Source organism: Podarcis pityusensis (genome assembly GCF_964106645.2).
Source record: "Podarcis pityusensis genome assembly, chromosome: 17".
Taxonomy (NCBI): domain Eukaryota; kingdom Metazoa; phylum Chordata; class Lepidosauria; order Squamata; family Lacertidae; genus Podarcis; species Podarcis pityusensis.
The window spans coordinates 41,707,897-41,729,303 of NC_138042.1; the positions used below are offsets into that span (position 1 = coordinate 41,707,897).

Here is a 21,407-nt window from a genome sequence, read left to right on the forward strand (position 1 = left end):
TCCATCACAGGATTCGAACCGCTGACCTTTTGATTGGCAAGTCCTAGGCTCTGTGGTTTAACCCACAGAGCCACCCGCGTCCCTTCAACACTTTCTTAAGGAACAGCTAAAGAAAATGTAAAATGATGGTCTCACAAGAGGCACAACCACAATACCCCCAAGCCCCCCAAAAGTTACCTTCAATATAAAACCAGGCATATTGCCAATAGCTCAAAAGGGATGTTCTATTTTTTTGTACATATGTTTGTCATAATTCTAATCATTCCTTATTAATTGTTGCTATTTTAACTTAAATGTCTATCCATACTTAGATTTTCTTGGTTCCTTGCTAACGTGAGCTGAAATAAAGTGAACAAAAACTGCCAACGAGCTGCCCTTCCCCTCCCCTCTTCCCCCCCTTTCTGTTTGTTGATCTGCAAAGATCAATTCCTCCGTTTGCTCTAGCAGAGAAGTCTGTTTCTTATTAAACTCAGGCTTCGTTGAGTAACGAGTTCAAAACTTCTCTTGGACTGTCTCGACTTGCAGGCTCGAGCTCTTGCCATCACACGATCAAGACTGTCCTCAGCTGCCGCCGCAAGAAAATAAAGAATATTCCATCACTGGAACTCACTGGCTTATCAGCTGGACGAAACACCTGGCTTAGCTTTTGTGACTTCCCCTGTAACACAACAAGCATGGACAAATTTGCAGAGCTGAAGGTAAGACAGCCGTAGCACTGAGAGCCCTGAGCTCTCTCTGGAAGAGCTGAAACATTTCCTCGCCTTCCAATTTCCTTCTAACAACTATTATTTCTTAGGAGATCTATAGAATACTTTGTTTCAAGCTGGTGTGGGAATCCCTTTAAATCTTATTTGGAATCCTGGCTGCAAACGTTTTCAGCGTGCAGAATGGAAACCAGATGTTTTCATGTGCTTTTAAATCCAGATGTGTGCAGGGGAAGTATGGTGCCTCCAGATCGTTCTGCTGTTTGGCTTGGACAGAGGAGCCAACTATTTTATTAACCTGTTCGTTTAATTGCAAGTTTTCAAATGTCCCTTCCATTTTTGCTGATCTGAAAAGTTTTAAACGTCAGTCATTCTATTTAACTGAATCATTTTCTCCCCATATTTTGATTTTGGCTGTCTAAATTTGGGTTGCAAGTGGGTTTTTCTCTTAACTGCAGGTCCCAACTCCCCTCAGTTTCACAAGCCAGACTGTCTTTTCTTTCCCAGCTGAATATTTGACATCCCTTCCCCCCAGCACACGTCCTCTTGGTATTTGGGGGGTGTTCCTCTTCCAGCCAATCGTACTGATACCGTCTTGCTTTTGCATAACTCTCAGTTAACTCTAAAGTCTCTAGACTGAACAAGAACTTTCCAGATGTGTTGGAAGATTTTTAAATTTTTATTTGCACCATGAAAATAGCTCTAGCAGAAATCTGCTGCCTGCTTTGCCGCCTGACTAGGATACAGTATACCTTTAAAGCACATTCAAAGCATATATTCCCCCTCAAAGAATTCTGGACACTGTAGTTTAAGGCTTGCCGGGAAGAATTGTAACACTGTGAAATCTTCCTTAAAAAAGCTCAACAATACGGCAATCCTATCACAATTCCAAGACTGTCCCTGGGAAATCAGAACCCTTGGAGGGTATGCAAATATTCCAGAGAAGGGGACGCGGGTGGCGCTGTGGTCTAAACCACTGAGCCTCTTGGGCTTGCTGATCAGAAGGTCAGCGGTTCGAATCCCTGCAATGGACTGATCTCCGGTTGCTCTTTCCCAGCTTCTGCCAACCTAGCCACTCGAAAGCACGCCAGTGCAAGTAGATAAATAGGTACCGCTTCGGTGGGAAGGTAAACGGTGTTTCCATGCGCTCTGGTTTCTGTCATGGTGTCCCGTTGCGCCAGAAGTGGTTCAGTCATACTGGCCACATGACCCGAAAAGCTGTCTGTGGACAAACGCTGGCTCCCTTGGCCTGAAAGCAAGATGAGCGCCGCAACCCCAGAGTCGCCTTTGACTGGACTTAACCATCCAAGGGTCCTTGACCTTGACCTTTTACCTATTCCAGAGAAGATGTGTGCATGTGTTGGACTAAGAGGCAGGGAGGGTACATCACAAACAGCCTTTGCAGCTGAAATACTTTCCTTTTCACCAAAGGGGGGGATCTTTGGGGAGTTTGACACCACATACAGGTAGAATTAATATGGAACTTCCAGTGTGAGTGGTTCTAGCACTGGTCAGATGTGTGTCTCTTTTCCATCCAGAGATGGACACACGCACGGTTTATTTATCTAAAGCCTTTTATTTTTCTCAACTTTTCAGCCTGCATTGTATATGTAGGCCCACCCTGAATGCCTCCCACATTTTGTAAAAGAATAGCAGGAGTTCTTCAAAGACAGCCGTCACCAGGGTGGCCTTCAGAAAATGCATTATGCACAGTGTTTGAGAAGCAACCTTAATCATATTCCACTTCATGAAACCCAACTTCAAAAGTATATGTCCATGCCTGCTGTCTAATCTCTTCAATGAAAGGTCATGGTTTGTAGGCCAGAACTGAGCTTCCAATGAGAGCACTCAACTTTATATTCAGCTCATTCAAATAAATGAACATCGTTTAATTTTTTATGCTCTGGTGGACTTTCATCTCCCAGTTTTGTTTGAAAAATGCCAAACCAAAGATAAAATGTTGCCAGATGAATTTTTAAATATATTTGCATTAAGCACTGTACGAATATTACATGAGTAAGCAAAATAAAAACTAGAAAGCATGACATTTTTTCTTTTGGACAAATGCGGAAATGGGTTGCTAATTCCCAGCTCCTTATTTGTATGAAAATTCAAAACAGAGCTCATCCCATTCCATAATGATAATTTTGCTATTTATACCCCATGCACCTTACTGGGTTGCCCCAACCACTCTGGGCAGCTTCCAACATAATTAAACATTAAACATTTCTTTTAAAAAATTCCCTATACAGGATTGCCTTCAGACGGCTTGGGGATCGGATAACTCCACACACCCCAACATTTCTCCAGTGAAAATAGGGACATCCTAAGGAAAAGCAGGACATTCTGTGATCGTATCAGAAACCAGGACGGCTTCTCTAAATCAGGGACTGTCCCTGGAAAACAGAGACGCTTGGGGGGTCTGTGCTGGGGGAGGAAGTAGCATATCTATTTATAGACGCTGGTTTCATTGTGTGAAACAACTTTTTGTTTTGCAGTACATGTCAGGATTTGGTAATGAGTTTTGCTCTGAAGATCCGCGCTGCCCTGGAGCCTTGCCAGAAGGACAGGTATTTGTGACACCTGAAATGTGAGAAGGGTGCTGTTCACAGCGGGAGCCACGGCCAGCCTCTGGGGTGACTCAGCCGTCCATGATAATTTCCAGTGCTACTTAGAGGCCTACCCCACCCATTTACTTTGCAAATAGATATTTTTGCGCCCTCAGAGAAAAAGTGGCTGGGAGTGTGTTTAAAGCAGAGAAACTGTCGTTTGAGACAGTTTTTCCAATCCATATTCATCCCTTCCATGACTTTTTTTTTTAAGTGTTGGGGTTTCCATTGAAGGTTTTTAAGCATGGATGCTTAACTCATCTTATCTGCTTTGGTTTAGAATAGCCCTCAGATCTGCCCATATGGTCTGTATGCTGAGCAGCTTTCTGGGTCCGCATTCACCTGCCCACGATCCACAAACAGGAGAAGGTATGCATGGATTTGGGGAAATCAGTTAACGTACACGCGTGTGTTTGTATAGCGAGGGGGAGACAGTGAAATGTTGTTGGCCCCAGCATGGTGTTTTGCAAGTCACTGCAACTTTATTCCAAAAACACAGATGCTGTTTAGTATTGGTAGTGATAGACTAGGGGTAGACTTTGGTAATATTTGGTAGTACAGTCAAACCTTGGATCCCAAAAGCCTCTATTTTGGAATGATTTAGCTCCCAAATGCCGAAAACCTGGAAGTAAATGCTTCGGTTTTTAAACATTTTTTGAAAGCTGAACATCCGATGCTGCTTCCGCTTGAGTGCAGGAAGCTCCTGCAACCAATCAGAAGCCGCGCCTCGGTTGTTGAACATTTTGGAAGCCGAACGGGCTTCCGGAATGGATTATGTTCGACAACTGAGGTTTGACTGTATGAGTGAGGCCAAAATTTGGCACCCCCAAATGGATCTTCTCAACTATGGATCTTCTCAATTTCATGTGCAGAAGCCCTTGAGGAATGTGTCAATAGGACACCTTCTCCTTGGCTTCAACGCAGAGGCTCCCAGTGTTTTGCTCTGGGATCTGATTCCAATAGAAAGGCTTACTTAGTCTTGGAACATGCAAGCTTGTAATTGCGGAGAGTGCCTCTGAGCAACTGCCGAGTGCTCCCTCATCTAAGGGATTAGGGTATAGAGGCTTACGGGACAGATTTTAAGAACTCTTGCTCCCTTAATCAGTCCTGAAAGAGAGGTCCACGTCTGCAAGAAAGCAGGAGTGGAATGCCCTGGAAGGAATCTGCTTACAGTCACACAGCTATGGCCACATCAATGATGCAGATGCAATGTATCCTGCCTCCCAGAGAGGCTCCTTCTTTGATGCTCATTCATACAGCACAATAGTGTCCTGGAAATGCCCGGTGGTGATCTCTGTGGAAGGCGACTGCCTCCTCTCAACACACACAGCAACTGCAGCCCAGAAAATCTATCTCACTCAGGGGAGCAGAGACTGTTCAGTTCTTCCACAGTCCAAAGCACAATGACAGATTCTGCACTGGAGTAGTGCATGTCGCAGAGGCATTTAGTCAGCCAAATTTCCATGACTGGTCTGCATTTGTTTTCCTCTCTAGCTGGCTGTACAGAATCCTGCCTTCTGTTTGCCACAAGCCCTTTCAGCCTGTGCATCAGGGCTACCTGACACATACCTGGGATGAAGCTGAGCCTGAACCCAATCAGGTAATCACAGGTGCAAGGAATAATGATAACATTACAAGTTGAAACCTTTGGCTCCTTTCCCAGGAAGGCCAATGTTTCACAGAGAAAGCAGTTGATATGCCAGAGACACATGAACTCAAACTTTGTTTCCCGGAAGAGAATTTAAAATCCCTCCTCAGCGTGATCACTTCTATACAGACAATAATCGTAACCAGTGCTATTTTTCTGGGGGGGTGCAGGGGTCCACATAACCCTAAACATTTTTGTGAATCTTTGTACTTTTGTCCATTTACTGTACTTATTTTCCCCAATTTGAACTCTCAAATGTTGGGCTCAGCTAAGTGCCTGTGGAAGGGACTGACATCATAAGAGCCAAGGTCAGACTTGAGGCAGTTAGTCTAGTGGGCCAAGAGTGCTATTGAGAAAAAAGGATGGGGCAAAAATAGGGACCCCTACATTCAAAAAAGCATTTGTTCTTTTAAAGATGTCATAATTTATTCTTAAGGGAAGCGGGTGGCGCTGTGGGTTAAACCTAGAGCCTAGGGCTTGCAGATCAGAAGGTCGGCGGTTCGAATCCCCGCGACGGGGTGAGCTCCTGTTGCTCGGTCCCAGCTCCTGCCAACCTAGCAGTTCGAAAGCACGTCAAAGTAGATAAATAGGTATCACTCCAGCGGGAAGGTAAACGGCATTTCCATGTGCTGCTCTGGTCTGCTAGAAGCGGCTTAGTCATGCTGGCCACATGACCCGGAAGCTATACACCAGCTCCCTCGGCCAATAAAGCAAGATGAGCACTGCAACCCCAGAGTTGGCCACAACTGGACCTAATGGTCAGGGGTCCCTTTACCTTTACCTAATTTATTCTTATAATAATTTTTATTTCTCTCTTTCATTCTAGCTGCGATGGAAACCTTTTGAGATCCCAAAGGCCACTCAGAGAAAGCTGGACTTTGTAACCGTAAGTTAAAGACCAAACTGTAAGTTAAAAAAAGTACAAACTATAACAAGGAATAGTGCCGTACATTTTGTAGCTGAGGAAACTGAAGAAGGACGATCTGCTTTAAACCACACCTTGTTAACAAAAGAGTACTCAGCCTCTCTGCTTGTAGGTATTAAGATCACATGAAAAAATACTGTAATTTTTCTATGTAAATGAAATATACGCACACATTTTCTATCCATCTATCTGAAATAGCTGGACAGGCCAATGTAAAAAGAAAAACAAGCCAAGGGGCTAGAGACTACATCAGCCCCATTGCCGCTTAATTCACATGTAATTGTGGGAAACTGTATGAATTCTTGGGATAATGCTACTCTCCAGCCCCCATCCCAGTCCTGAGAAATTCTGAAACTGACATGGACCTTCCCTACCTCCCTCAAAAAACAACAACACTTCTCTGTATCCCTCTAACTCTTCACCGAGTGACCACTTTTAATTGTCATCATTGTGGGATGTAATCCATTGGAGCAGTCAAATACAGCATTCCTTGTTTTCCTAGAGTGGACGCAGACAGGGGGATGTTCCTCCAGCCAGGAGGACTTCCTGTTACACCTGGTCTGGAGCATCCTCCCCCTGCATGTGACCGGTAGGTGGATGTGACCTCGGGAGACCCTATACAAGGTCCAGTCACGCAGCCATCTTCCTCTTTTGCTCTTTTGACTCCTTTTGATTCTGTTGGACTGCATGGGATAAGTCCCCCTATGGGATAAATCCACACCTTTCTCTGTAACTGTAACTACAAGCCAAAACCTGCCTTCAGGGATCAAACTGTGAACTGGATGTAAGTAAACTTCTTGTTACTTTTGAAGAAAGACTGTTGTGTCTTTTATTCTTTAGAGAGGGATCAAAAGGGGACTTACCAGGAATAATCCAATCTGGGCATGCCAGAGTGGAGTGCTTAACTAAAGAGATTCAAACGAATCTGCAAACTAGCTTCCTGCTGTATAAGGGAAATGTGCTCTGCTACTTGACTCACTAATGTGAGGGAGGAAGGATAATATTGAATCAATATTATCCTCTCCTTGAATCAATATATCCTCTCCTACTAGTCACAACATTCCCACAATCATGAGTGGATTTCAAAGTTGCTAGAGTTGTTTAAACTGAAAGCAATAGCCAAGTGTTTATCTAAGGCGGAGAGAATTTGGGGATGGGGTTAGACTAACCAAAGGCGCCTGTGATTTATGCTAATGTTAAGTGCATATTTTCCGTAGGGATTGCACACTGTGTGTGGCGCTGGTGAGCCCAGGTCTCGAGAAGGACTTGCGATTCACATCTTTACCTGTAACAGCTCCATGATTAACAGGTCCGTGAGCAATGCATGAGCAATGAAGGTTTTCCTTGACAGTTCTGGCTAATACTAAATATTGTTTCACTACAATTTGTGCTGCAGTTGATTGGGTGGGTTATGCTATTGTCATTGCTGTTTCTTTTAAACATTTCACTAATTTTATACAGTTCACTAATTTTACAATCATGTTGACATTTCAAAACTTGACTTCCTTCCCCCTCTTTCTGCGGCTCCTTAAATTTATTTTTAATATCTTCTGCATATCCAAATTAACTTAATTTTCTCATTTACTCATCTTCTTTAAATATATACTCTTATGAAACTGCAGGTTATCACAATAATCCTGCCAATGTTTTTATCTGTTTACAATTTATCTGTAAATATTCAATAAACCATTTCCATTCTTTTATAAAAAGTTTGTTATCTTGATTTCTTACTCTTCCAGTAAGTTTCACCATTTCTGCATATTCCATAAGTTTTTGTATCCATTCTTCCTTTGCTGGGACTTCTGCTTCTTTTCATTTTGGGGTGAGTTACATTCTTGCCACTGTAGTAGCACACATGAATATGTTTCTATACATTTTAGGTAGTTTTGTCCCTATAATTTCCCAAAGAAAAGCTTCTGGTTTTGTTTTTTTACAGAGGTTATTTTAAACATCCTTTTCATTTCATTATATATCATTTCCCAGTAAGCTTTAACCTTACTACCACATATGATAAAAAAAACTTCTTTCTCTTTACATTTCCAACACTTATTTGATTTAGATTTATACATTTTTGCCACTGCTGTTTCTGCTGCTAATGCTGCTTTTATCGGTCCCTCTCTTTATAAGCTTTGCCATTTTCGCTTTTCTTGTACCTCACCATGGAATCGCTTTTGTCGCGAAGGGCAGGCTATAAAGATTTATTTGAATATTTGGAGTCCTTGATTATCCCTCTTTTCTTTCCCCTTTCTCCTATTCCTTCCTTTGTAAGTATTTTGAATGCTGCTTGCGGCACCAGAGCGCTATGTCTTTAAGTAAAAGGGTAGCCAGTGTTCTGCCCTCCAAGCGGGGGGGGGGGGGGGCTTGATTGATCACATGACTTGGTCACACACATCTTTTGAATGGCCGTGCCCATCAGCAGCCTTGAATATTTTATTGGGGGGGTGTGGAAGGACCTTGGCCCCTCGGAGTTGGCGCCTATGCCTTCCTATGTAGATGAACTACAACTATCATCCCTTCATCCCTGACCATTGGCTATGCTGGCAGGGGCTTATGGGAGTTGTAGTTCAGAGACCTCATTGGGAGGCACCACAATGGCCACCTCTTGTCTAGTAAGCAACTTACTAGGAAAGACTCATAAAGACATCCCATAATGGTAGACATTGAGCTGGTAAACTTGTACCCAGTTGTACTGCTTCAGAGTGGGGCCTCACCTGATTCCTCACACCCAGAATACGTCTCATGTTCCCTGAACATAGAAAACTAGGATGCCAAAGATTACGATTCTAACCTAACCCTCTCGGCGCTGGCTGTCATGGAAGTGTACTCAATGTGTCCCTCTGAGCTGAAAACAATGACACTGAAAAACATACCAGAGTCCAGGAACATTTATTTCCACACCTGTGCACACAGCATTGTGGAATTTTCTTAGCAGACTCACTTGAAAAGAAGTTTCGCTGAAATCAGTTTAAAGAGTTTAAAATAAAGATTCTATTGTGGATACCTTGAATTTTGAACACTCGGCAATTACTTTTTCCTCTATAGATGCTTTTATAATTCCGATGGAGACTTCCTGATTGGTGAGTTGTCCCTCTGACCTTTATCATTCTGATTTCTTCTTCTCTGCTCTTTTTTTCTCTCTGTTTTATTTAAAGCTGCAATATTGACACAGAGGGGACTGGGAGGGTTTTGGAGCAAAGGGCAAGATTGCAGAGAGTAAGCAGATAACAATGGAATCATAGCTCTTTGTAGTATTAGAGAACCATCTACTCCAAGTGGCTTTCCTAAGGCAGGATCAGGTACATAACAAAAGCACTGTACATTTGGAGGGTTGCCTGGGAATAGGAATGTGTTCCAGTCCCACAGCATATATGTTTGTGCTTCCTTCCTCCAGTCCCACAGCAAGGCAAATTGCTCATCACTACAGAGTTTGGCAAGCTGATGGTGGAGCCCAATGAGATCTGTGTTATTCAGGTAAGCCCTGGACAGTGCAACACGCAAACACCCTTGTATGTTGCCCTTGATCTTCTGGGCAAAAATGTTAGTGCTGCAAGACTCCTGTAGGATCCTATCACACAGCCATTGGCCACCTGAGGGTCTCCTCGTATTTTGCTTTTCCTACATACGAGTCACCACCACAGCTGTGCAGCTGCTCCATTGATGCTGGCCTCATGCAGTACAATGGGCGCCTATTCTTCGTTTTTGGAAATAGCTGCCCTTTTCTGCATGTGACTGCAGGCCCTGGAGAGGGACATGCATGGGCTGCATTGAGATTTGATGAGGCCCTAAGCTATTGAAGGTAATGGGGCCCTTTATATGTCCAGTGTGGTGTAGTGGTTAGAGCGGTAGTCTCGTAATCTGGGGATCCGGGTTCGCGTCTCCGCTCCTCCACCTGCAGCTGCTGGGTGACCTTGAGCCAGTCACACTTCTCTGAAGTCTCTCAGCCCCACTCACCTCACAGAGTGTTTGTTGTGGGGGAGGAAGGGAAAGGAGAATGTGAGCCGCTTTGAGACTCCTGAAGGGGAGTGAAAGGCGGGATATCAAATCCAAACTCCTCTTCTTCTGTCCTTTGTCAACAACAAATTGTTGGTGTTTTTTTGTGTTGAATATGTGCTATATGGTAATTTATGGACCTAACAGGTATCTAAAACCATAATGGGATCAAAATAAATAAATTATGTACTACATGAAATCAATCCATAGGCATAAGGCTCATACCCTTAGTCCATGCTGCCTGATCATCAGTCTACAAGCCCTCTTTAATATTAGATAACAGGTACAACAGCTTGACCTACGTTCAACTGCGCTGCACTGCAGTCTGCAGCTGCCTGCTACATGTTGCCCTGCAACCAGTCCATGCAGAATGTAGGCACCCTGTATATAGAAATGAGCAAACCAGTGATATTTTAGCAAGCAGGCTAGCAGGTGGGGCCCATTACTTACATCATAGGAGCCTACACAACACAAAACACTGTTGCTGTATGTAGGTTTTATTTTATTTGTTCTTTATCTTATATTTTGGAAATGTACATCCAGTTTTTTCCCCTTTAAATTTTTTTGGGGGCCCCCATGAAAGTGGGGCCCTAAGCTATAGCTTGTTTAGCTTATACATAAATCCGGCACTGGCCAGATTAGCACTGCAGTGTACGTCCACATCTGAATTAGGTTCTACATCCAAGTTGAATTGCATACATCTTCACTGGGAAATTGTGGCATGTTTCCATGAAGGAAGGAAGCCTGGATATTGCTAGATATTAAATTTCATTCAATTAATATTGAAAATGTTGTTATCCTTGTCTCTTATTTCGGCTCTGACATCAGCACATTCTTTTTAAAAGTTGTTCTGCCAAAAATTATGATGCATTAAAGAAAATTATAGTGACTCACCTCTACGGATTGCCTCTGTAAATTCTTATATTTGGCTCTTTTTGGAATGATGCAGTAACTGGAAACAAAAAGATGCAACTCAATGCTTTTTTTTTAAAGCATTCTGGCATCCTAGGGCAGAGAGCTACGTACATTTTCTGTGCCATGTCTGTGATTTAGCTATTTGGATCAGTCTAGGTCAGGCAAGCTGCATTGGCCAAGTCCTATTGACACATCCTTAGTCATTGGTTTGGTCAATTAGTTAATGGCCTGAAGCAATAATCCTGAGGTGAGCTTCCTAAGAGTTTTCTTTGTTCTTTGTCTCCCAGCAAGGGATGCGTTTCAGTGTAGAAGTATTTGGAGAAACTCGAGGCTATATCCTGGAGATATATGGGGGACATTTTGAGCTGCCAGACTTGGGACCTATTGGTAACTATTGACTATTCTTATTGCTTTCAATAACAATATAATGCTTTCTATTAGAATCATTACAACATCACAAAACAGAGAGCAATTAAATCCCCCCCCCCCGTATTTCTTCTTTGCACTACTAACAACAAAATAAAATACGGGCCCCAGAAGTTGAAAAAGGATTTCAGAGCTACATTGATGTTTCAGATTATACTTCCTCCATTTTTTATTATAGTAAAATATTAATGTACTATAATTGAAAGCTGGTTCACACAGGCAGAAGTACTGTTGAATTCCCACCCCACATTTCAGGCTTGCACAAAAGCCTACAATTTGCCATGTTACTCAGTGAAGTTGGTTGGCAGAAGATTCCAGGACAAGCAAAACAAGATGTTTCTTTACACAATGCATAATTCAGTAGCACCAGATGTGGTGATATGCATTAGCTTTGATGGCTTTGAAAAGGGTTTTAGACTAAAACCCATGCCTTTAAATTCATTTATCGCCAGCATGGTGGTTTGGTGGAATATTCAGAAATGGTATATCTCTGAACACTAGATGCAGGAGACAAACAAGAAGAGAGAGGGTTTGTCTACACTTCCACTTGTCCTGTGCTGGAAATCTGGGTCTGAGCAGTTTTCCACTTGACCCACACTTTCCCAGGGAAAAGCCACTCTTTAGTGCTCAATCGAAGCAAATGTCCATCCAGAGAAAGTCAGTTTTCCCTGGAGGAAAGCAGTGGGATGAAAGAAAGTATGGATGAGCCACCTCAAAGTTTATGAAGACCAAGAAGTACTTGGTGGCTGCTGTTACAAACCAAATGCTAAGATTCTGTGGACCCCCACCCTGGTATGGTTCAGCAGAGCGATACTTACTCCAAGCAGCCGTTTAGAATTCCAGACTCTTGAAGTTACAATTATTATAGAATCATAGAATTGAAGGGACCTCAAGGGTCTTCTAGGCCAATTTATATTACCAGATCCTACCAACTTAACCTGGTAACGTTATGAGCTACCAATAGGTTTGCTGCAGGGTTTAGGAATATGAATCATGTGACTTGGCTCACATTTCCCAGATACTTCCCAGCCATTCAAGGACATGCAAATTTTGAAGCAAGGGTACGGAAGTCTTTCTGTTACTTAGAAATCCCTACTTTCCACAAGAATCATTGGCAAAAAACCTTTCTACAGTAACATCTAAATATACAATACAGCATAAAATGTTTTCATCTCAAGTACAGAGAAGCTCTTTTTGAGAGAATAGACTGATATTCCCCGTGCTGCGTGGATGTTATTGGCCCAGAGATGGAAAGAAGAGTAGCAGATTAAGTTGATGGATTATGCCGAAATGCCAAAAATGACTGGAAGAATCAGAAATCAGGAAGACTAAAATTTTAATAAGGAATGGGGGAAATTTAGAATTTATCTTAAAAACCGTTGTAAACAGCTAAAACTGTTAGGAGGATTGGAATAACACTTGTAGTTTAATGGTGAATTTTGGACACAATGGGGATATAAAAGATTTGGATTATCATAAAAGGTACAGGAGGAAATGATTAACAATAGGACCCACAAAGGGAAGGAGGGAAGTCCAGGAGATTCTTTGGAATCTTGTTTTTATGTTGTACGTTAGATAATTGACTGTAAAGCTTTAATCTGAAAACTATACATACACACACACACACACACACACACACACATATATATATATATACACACATACATACATACATACATACATACACTGTATATATGGGACGTGGGTGGTGCTGTGGTCTAAACCACTGAGCCTCTTGGGCTTGCCAAGCGGAAGGTCGATGGTTCGAATCCCCGCGACGGGGTGAGCTCTCTTTGCTCTGTCCCAGTTCCTGCCAACCTAGCAGTTCGAAAGCACGTCAAAGTGCAAGTAGATAAATAGGTACCGCTCCGGCGAGAAGGTAAACGGCGTTTCCGTGCGCTGCTCTGGTTCACCAGAAGCAGCTTAGTCATGCTGGCCACATGACCCGGAAAAACTGTCTGTGGACAAACGTCAGCTCCCACGGCCTGTAAAGCGAGATGAGCATTGTGACTCCAGAGTCGTCAGGGGTCCTTTACCTTTACCTTTCTATACTCTCTCTCTCTCTCTCTCTCTCTCTCTCTCTCTGTGTGTGTGTGTATTCCCAGTTCCCGGTTCTACAATTTGTTAGAAAGACCTGATTGCGCCCTTCTTTCCCAGGTGCCAATGGGTTGGCAAACCCACGAGATTTCCTTGTGCCCGTTGCCTGGTACGAAGATCGCCAAGTAGCTGAGGGCTACACGGTTGTCAACAAGTACCAGGGGAAACTCTTTACAGCACAGCAGGTTAGGACATGACAGTTTTCCGTTTAGAAAACGAAGCATTTCATTCGATATCAGTCTAAGGGTTGAGGTGTTAAATGCAGTCCGTCACACTGACTTTCTCCTGTTGTGATTAAACCATGCATGTTCTGTGCATATCCACCGAGGCAAAGCTAAAAAGTCCAAAAGCGAGCAAAGGAATCTGGTTAAGCAGATTTGCAATGTTTTGGAGTTTTGGCGAGGTGAGTGGAACGGGAAAACTGAAGGCAGGCTCTTCAGGCAGTAAGGGAAACCAACAAGGGAACTTCCACTGGGCTTCAGTTTGGAGTGGGTTGTTGGCGGGTGAGGAGCCCACCATGTAATCCATGATCAGGTTCCTACCCCCATGACAAAGATGATCAATCAGAAATTGCAGGAATCAGTGATGCAGGTAAGATCCCGTCCCAAATACAAAGGAGAAGTGATCCGTAGTAGCAGGCAGAGGTTGTCTGTTTGCAAGTGAGCAGATAATGGAGATTACTGAACTGGTTTACTGTAATCACCACATTATTATTTACTTTAAAATAATATGTTTCGTATTTTACCCCCCTAGTGACCCATTTCCCCCCAGTCATGTGATGTTTTACAATTTCTGTGTGTACAATTTTGTAACAGAAAGATAAAATATACATTTAAGGGTGGGGATGTGTTTAGACTGTACCAGTTACATTCTCTAATCTCCATAAATACCAGACACTTTGCACAAGTAAAGGCGCTTGCATTCTGCTTAATCTTATAGAGCTCTTCTCCGTTCAATGTTGTGGCCTGGCATGGGAACTACACCCCATACAAGTACAATCTCAGCAATTTCATGGTCATTAATTCTGTGGCTTTCGACCATGCGGTAAGTTTCTGGATGTCCTGGGTAAGTTTGAAGTCTCACCTTAGGAAACATTCTATTGTTTGGTACCATATTTTTCGCTCTATAAGACGCACCAGACCATAAGACGCACCCAGTTTTTGGAGGAGGAAAACAAGAAAAAAAATATTCTGAATCCCAAAAGCCAGAACAGCAAGAGGGATTGCTACGCAGTGAAAGCAGCGATCCCTCTTGCTGTTCTGGCTTCTGGGATAGCTGCGCAGCCTGCATTCGCTCCAGAAGACACACACACATTTCCCCTTACTTTTTAGGAGGGAAAAAGTGAGTCTTATAGAACAAAAAATACGGTAATTCTTTCCAAAGCCAGCACTGTCGAAGGCAAGATTGGAATCAAGGGAGAGAGTAGTGCTGTAGCAATAATAATATAAGTACATTTGGAGGCTAAAACCCCACCTTGGGAATATATAATTCATGCTGGAATCTGTGCTGGGCCTGGGGGTAACCCGAGAAACACGGTCCAGGTCCGGTCCAGAATCCGAAGGCTCTGCTAGGAGACAGTCCAACAGGGCCAAGGCAGGACACAAGGCAAGAAACCAGGCAAGGACAGGTACAGGATCTCAGGCAGGATCTGGCATACAGCAACATTGCTCCAGCAACCTGGGGCGAGGTCCGACAGCCTTTTATCTTTGTCGGGATAACGGCTGGTCCTGATCCCCCGGCGACTCACCTCCTTGTTTCGCCCGGAGGCGAGCACTCCTCCTGCGAGTACTCAGGTCTTTCCTTCTCTCAGACCTTCATCTCTGCAGCTCAGGAGACGTCAGTGGGTGACTAGATCCAGGGGCCGCCTCAGCCTCCCCTGACCCAACCGGTAGTGGAGCAGCTGTAAGTGATGGCCCAGCTGGAGGCAACGAGGTCATCCCCGCATCTGGAGCCCGGGCAGGCTCAGGCCCCTGACTCGGCCCAGCTGGTGCTTGTTGCAGGGGAACCTGTGCAGACTGGGACTCTTCAGGATCAGGCCCCAGACTTGGTTCAGATGATGCCTGAGGCAAAGGATCCGGTGCAGACTGGGACTCCTCTGGTTCCGAGTCTGAGTCCGAGTCCCAGGCCATCACAGAATCAATGAGATGTACTCTAGGAGGTATGCCTTGCCTGTCTCATACAAGATATCTGATGTATCAGGTTAGCGCTTGGCCCTGTTTAAATAACCTGTCAATCTTCTTTCTGTTTGCAGGATCCTTCTATTTTCACTGTCCTGACGGCAAAGTCAACTCGTCCTGGAGTGGCGGTTGCTGACTTTGTTATATTCCCACCCCGCTGGGCAGTGGCCACCAAGACTTTCCGTCCACCTTATTACCACAGTATGTCTCTCACTTACTCTGCTATGCTGTGAAACTGTTACAGTAGATCCTGTCAGTCTTTGGGGAATCAGCTTCCTCTCCTGCCCCTTTTGGCAAGTAGATAAGTAGAACAAAGCGAAAGGAATCTCTTACCAGTTAGAAATTTTAATGATCACAGCGAGAGAACAAAGAAGTCATTCCTAGGAATGAAGGTCCTCCCAATTAAGGGTTCTACCCACTTCCTCCCTGGTCCCCCCGTCACTCCCGCCTCTTGCAACCTGTTCTCGCAACCATTGTGCTTTCTGTGCTGCCACCTTATCTGCTCTCCTTGACCTTGGGCTAAGCGGCTGGATGCTTTCTAGCGACAGTGAGTCTGTTAACTTTCTCTCTTCCAGTTTTTCTCCTCCTAGCTGTTCCCCACACAGTACTTCCCAGCTTCTGCCTTCTGAACTATGCCCCTCTGCAAACCGCTGTTCCAAATCTATACTGTCCTCCTGTTCCTGGGAAGATTCAGGATCCTGAACAGGAGCAGGGGGAGGCACCATTTCTCCTCAGTGTAGCCCTTCTCAGCATGGTCCCTGACAGATACATCCACAAAGGCTTCAGTTCTGCACAACAGATAGAAGACCTCCTTTAGCAGAGTTTAGTTGCTAGCCTAGCTGTCTCTTCAACAGAACCTGGAAAGGGGGATAAGTGGTGACTGGATAAAAGACAGTCTCCTCTAAACCACCATAAAGGGAAGTACAATAAAGTGGCCTGCTGCTTATTCATTCTTTAAAACAGCTGTAAAAGCTTAATTTAAATGTTTTTTACAAGGTTGTTTTTGTACTTCGCCAGATCATAACCTATTATAGTATTTGTTAGAATGGATTCCAAATATCATTAAATTTGTCCATAGCAAGTTTGTGTTTATGTGCAAGTTGTTCATATGTTGCGAGTTTGTATAAGTCTTCAATCCAATCGTAGAAGGGAGCAGCATTTTTATTTTTCCAATTCATCAGTATCAGTCTTTTTTGCTGTGGTCAGGTCACAGAGTCCACTCATATTGTCCTTTTGTTCCGTGTGTTGGGTATATAATTCAAGAGGATATTTTGCTCTGTAAATGTAAGGTTGTTCCGTACAGTTCTGTTGATGGTTTCAGTTACCTTCTGCCAAAAATCTTTCAATACAGGACAATGAAAAAACAAATGTTTTAGAGAAGCATTATCCCTATTGCATTTCCAACAGTTAGACAGCCCTTTTTTAAACAAACGTAATGGGGTCCAGTATATTCTAAATATTATTTTTTTGTTGTATGAGCCTCAATTTAAGATCCAGAGACACCCTTGTTATAGCAGTTAAAACAGTTTCCTGTGTGGTTGAAATTGAGATCTCAATAATTCTTTTTCTAAAGAATTAGAAAATCTTATTTTAATAATGAATGGGTAAGGACCGTCACATCTCAAAGCATCTGTAACGTGGTTCAGATATCTCCAATTCTACGACAGACTTGAGCCTCTACAACATAGTTGACCAACTCCCACGGTGGCCAAATTGCAGACCAGCTGTGACTTTCCACCTTTTTTAATTTCCGCAGGGAACTGCATGAGTGAGTTTATGGGCCTGATCAAAGGGACTTATGAGGCAAAGGAAGAAGGATTTGTTGCTGGAGGTGCCACTCTTCACAGTATGATGACGCCCCATGGGCCAGATGGCGCTTGTTTTGAGAAGGCAAGCACAAGCAAGCTGGTGCCCGAGAGAATTGCAGAAGGAACCATGGTAAGAGCCTAAAACATTGAAGCCTAGCAGCTGCAATACGGGGTTTTCTTCCAGCTTGCTCTCCAGGCGGAGAGTCAAATGGAAGAGTTGCCCATTTGGGCAGCAAGAGTCGTTCCTATTTTACACAGGAAACGATCCACAAGAGGGAATAACTTCTGACCAGTCAAAAGATTGGGAGAGAGAAGTAAAATGTCTAGCTAGCCAGAGAATGAACTATATTAGTCAAGTGGCTTGTGGGCTGCCAAAAGAAGGCAACCAGGAGCCCAGCCAGGGACGACTGTGGGTGGGATTCTTGCACTGCAGGAGCTAAGGACCCCTGGGGTCCCTTCCAACTATACAATGCTGATTCTATGAAAATAATGCCTTAAGGAAGCCCAAGGGTGCTTCAAAGATGAATGGGTGTCCCAAGTCAACATGGAAATAGGGGGGCGTCTTCTTCCTTTTAAACCTGAGGTGCAAAGGGGTTTCCAAGCAGCCTGAGACTACAAAGGAATTTGAATGTGTTAGATGTTAAGACTATAGACATACAGTGGTACCTCGGGTTACAGACGCTTCAGGTTACAGACTCCACTAACCCAGAAATAGTACCGCAGGTTAAGATCTTTGCTTCAGGATGAGAACAGAAATCGTGCGGCGGCAGCAGGAGGCCCCATTAGCTAAAGTGGTGCTTCAGGTTAAGAACAGTTTCAGGTTAAGAACGGACCTCCAGAACGAATTAAGTTCTTAACCCGAGGTACCACTGTATTGCATTTTTTATTTCCTTTATATTCCACGGCTCATCCAAGGAGCGCAAGGTAGTGAACAAAGCTCTCTTCACAACAGCCACGTGGTGCTGATTATGCAGAGCAGCAATTGCTTGTGGGCATTATGCATTTACTAACTTGCACGGGAATAATCCGTGGTGTTTTATGAACTTGGGCCTCTGTACGAGGTCTTGCCAAGGCATGCTGCCTTTTGTAAATAGTTCGGGCTTTGTAAGAATTCAGATTTGTCAAGTCTAGCAAAGTATATGCAGAATTGTGTGCCTGTTACCAAGTTCTATGTGACATGCTCATGCAAATATACCACGCAAATTGAATTAGGTAATAGTCTTAAAATTCAGCATCGTGAGATGAAACAACTACAGTGGTACCTCTGGTCACGAACTTAATTCGTTCCGGAGGTCCGTTCTTAACCTGAAACCGTTCTTAACCTGAAGCACCACTTTAGCTAATGGGCACTTTAGCCGTGCCGCCACCACGTGATTTCTGTTCTCATCCTGAAGCAAAGTTCTTAACCCGAGGTACTACTTCTGGGTTAGCGGAGTCTGTAACCCAAGGTGTTTGTAACCCAAGGTACCACTGTATATGAAAGTCTGCTTATTTCTACTGATAATCAAAATTCAGCTTCTCAGTAGACTTCTAATGGCTGAGTCAACCCAGTTCTGAATATTCATCTCTATATCTGGGCAACCTTATGAGAATTTGTAAACGTGAGTAGTCAAAGGCTAGACTTGTCAATACTTCTAGATACAATTTAAGGTCTCGTGTGTATAACGGATTCTCTCTCAAATCATCTGCGCATCACACTGTGCAACAACTCTTGTTAAAGCAACTTCTGTTTGCATTTAATTAATAGGTTGTTGCTAGTTACTTTCCCTTTCTCAACGTTTTATGTGACTTTTCCTGCAGGCCTTCATGTTTGAGTCTTCTTTTAGCTTGGCTGTCACCAAATGGGGGCTGAAAAGTTCCCTAGATAAAAACTACTACAAGTGCTGGGAAACCCTGAAGAGCCATTTCAATCCGAAGAATCCCGATGTGCAGTCACTCTGATTTTTCTTTCCTGCTTAGCTGAAGGCAACTGTGTAGCTGTTAACAGTGTCTTGGTCCATATTACATGCAGAAACTCATGGACAGCTGACAAGACGAATGACCTGTAAGCGTAAAACCAAAGAACTACCACAAATTTTTATTTGCCAAGTGCACCTTTACATTTGCTTTAAATGTAAAGGCCCCAAAACCTCCCATCATATAATACCCAGTGTAACAAAATGATTTTGTATTTGGTCTCTCTGGCACCAGAAAAATAGTTTTTGAGTCTCTCTCTTAGTTTAAAATAAAGGAATATTAGCAATTTGCCTTTATGATTTCTGACATACAGTGACACCCAAGTCCTTCTCATGAGCTATCATATTCAACACATTGCCCAAGCTAAACTGCCATTGTACCATTACTACTTTATTATTTATTAAATAAAAAATTATGGGGTGTTATAGACGGGTGGAACCTCTGGTGGGGGACACATCAGGCTCCTTGTGGGGTAGTTTGTCCACCTTGGTCCCCACCCTGCACTCAGCTCTCACCTGTGGCTCTTAGGTTTCAACAGATGACAATGGCCACACTCCAGAAAATGGCTTTGACTGGCCAGCTAAACCAGGTGAGGGTAGGCGATGGGTCTCAGACCCTCGGTGAGTTAGGGACTTCCCGTGTGCAAAGAGAGGCTGTGGCGGGTTGAGAGGGCAAAAACAATATTGGATCCAACTTTTGGCAGTTTGTAAATGGAAGTGAGGGGCAGATGGGGCTCCTCAACCTAGGGAGGCATTTCTTCAGGAGAAGAAAGGGCTAAGGAGTGAACCCTCCACAAATCTGGAGTCCCCAAGACAGTTGGATGGTGCCTTGTAGGCTTCCATCTGGCAACTCCTGCAGCCAAGCTGGTGCCAAACATATAGCTGTGCTTTCCTTTGGACCACATCAGGGAGGCCAAGTGGGGGGGGGTCTTGTCATCTGGGCAGCCCAGGACCCCCATACACACTGCTCAGTCTTGAGCCCAGGAAAGGACACTTCAGTGCTGCTAATGCAGTGGTTTGACTTCACCCCCTGGAAGTGCACTCAGTTGTCTCTCGAGACAGATGGATGCCAACAATTTATTACAAAAACATTCTAGGGCAGGGGTAGGCAACCTAAGGCCCGTGTGCCGGATGCAGCCCAATCGCCTTCTCAATCTGGCCCATGAGCGGTCCGGGAATCATCGTGTTTTTACATGAGTAGAATTTGTGCTTTTATTTAAAATTCATCTCTGGGTTATTTGTGGGGCATAGGGATTCGTTCATCCCCCCCCCCCCCATACAGTCCAGCCCACTACATGGTCTGAGGGATCGTGGACTGGCCCACGGCTGAAAAAGGTTGCTGACCCCTGCTCTGGGGCAACTTTACAAAACAATTAAAACTAACAGCAAAAAAGCTTTTAAAACATGATGGATTTTAATCAAGAATGAAACATTAATGCAAATCTATGCTACCGTTAAAAACAACCTGGCACTTGGTGACAAGAAGGCACTAGGTGAACCTCTCTAGGGGCACAACTGGGGAAATTGATTGTTACCTCCCCACCTCACCTGAGGGCCTCTAAAGATGGAAATGTTTGCGCAGGCTGATGTGGAGGGGATCCTTCATACATCCCAGACACAGAAGGATTTAAAAACTATCCCCAGCACTTGAATTTTGAACCAGAAAATGAACCAGGAGTCAATTTACCTGTTAAAGCACCGGTGAGATGTGACCCAACACCCAGTCCCAGGTCGCATCCTAGCAGCTATATTTGGGACTAACTGCAATTTTGAGGGCAGCCTTCAAAGGCAGTAATTTAGCCTAGAACAGGGGGTGGGAATCGGTGACCCTCCATGTTGTTGGGCTACAGCTCCCAGACTGGTTGGGGTTATCGTAATCCGTGGCATTCTGGTGAATGGGAGCCATTTTATCCTTGAAACATTAGCAATGGCACAATCCACACCTACAGAGTAGACAGACCTAAATGTGTTTGAAACCAAGTGGAAGAAAATAGTCAAATGTCAGGCTCAGGTCTCAGATCTGAAATGGGTATAGCTACATTTCTACAAATTGATTCCACGGAAGGCGTAAAGGAGGTCACCTCATTATCGTGAAAACAGAAGGTTCCTGAATTCTGTAGCCTCTTGTGTAGAGGTAACTCTAATACCAGATT

At 43.9% G+C, this 21,407-nt stretch overlaps 1 protein-coding gene across 1 annotated transcript; it reads left to right on the forward strand.

Moving 5' to 3' along the window:
• Positions 1-481: 481 nt before the first annotated feature.
• HGD (homogentisate 1,2-dioxygenase) lies at positions 482-19,541 on the forward strand. Its single transcript, XM_080987194.1, has 14 exons — positions 482-698; positions 3,203-3,274; positions 3,594-3,682; positions 4,808-4,913; positions 5,788-5,847; positions 7,104-7,195; positions 8,929-8,963; positions 9,278-9,357; positions 11,079-11,178; positions 13,375-13,499; positions 14,254-14,358; positions 15,566-15,692; positions 17,248-17,429; positions 19,100-19,541. The coding sequence occupies exons 1-14, from the start codon at positions 675-677 to the stop codon at positions 19,238-19,240; spliced, it is 1,338 nt and encodes a 445-aa protein (XP_080843320.1). The 5' UTR covers positions 482-674; the 3' UTR covers positions 19,241-19,541.
• Positions 19,542-21,407: the final 1,866 nt, after the last annotated feature.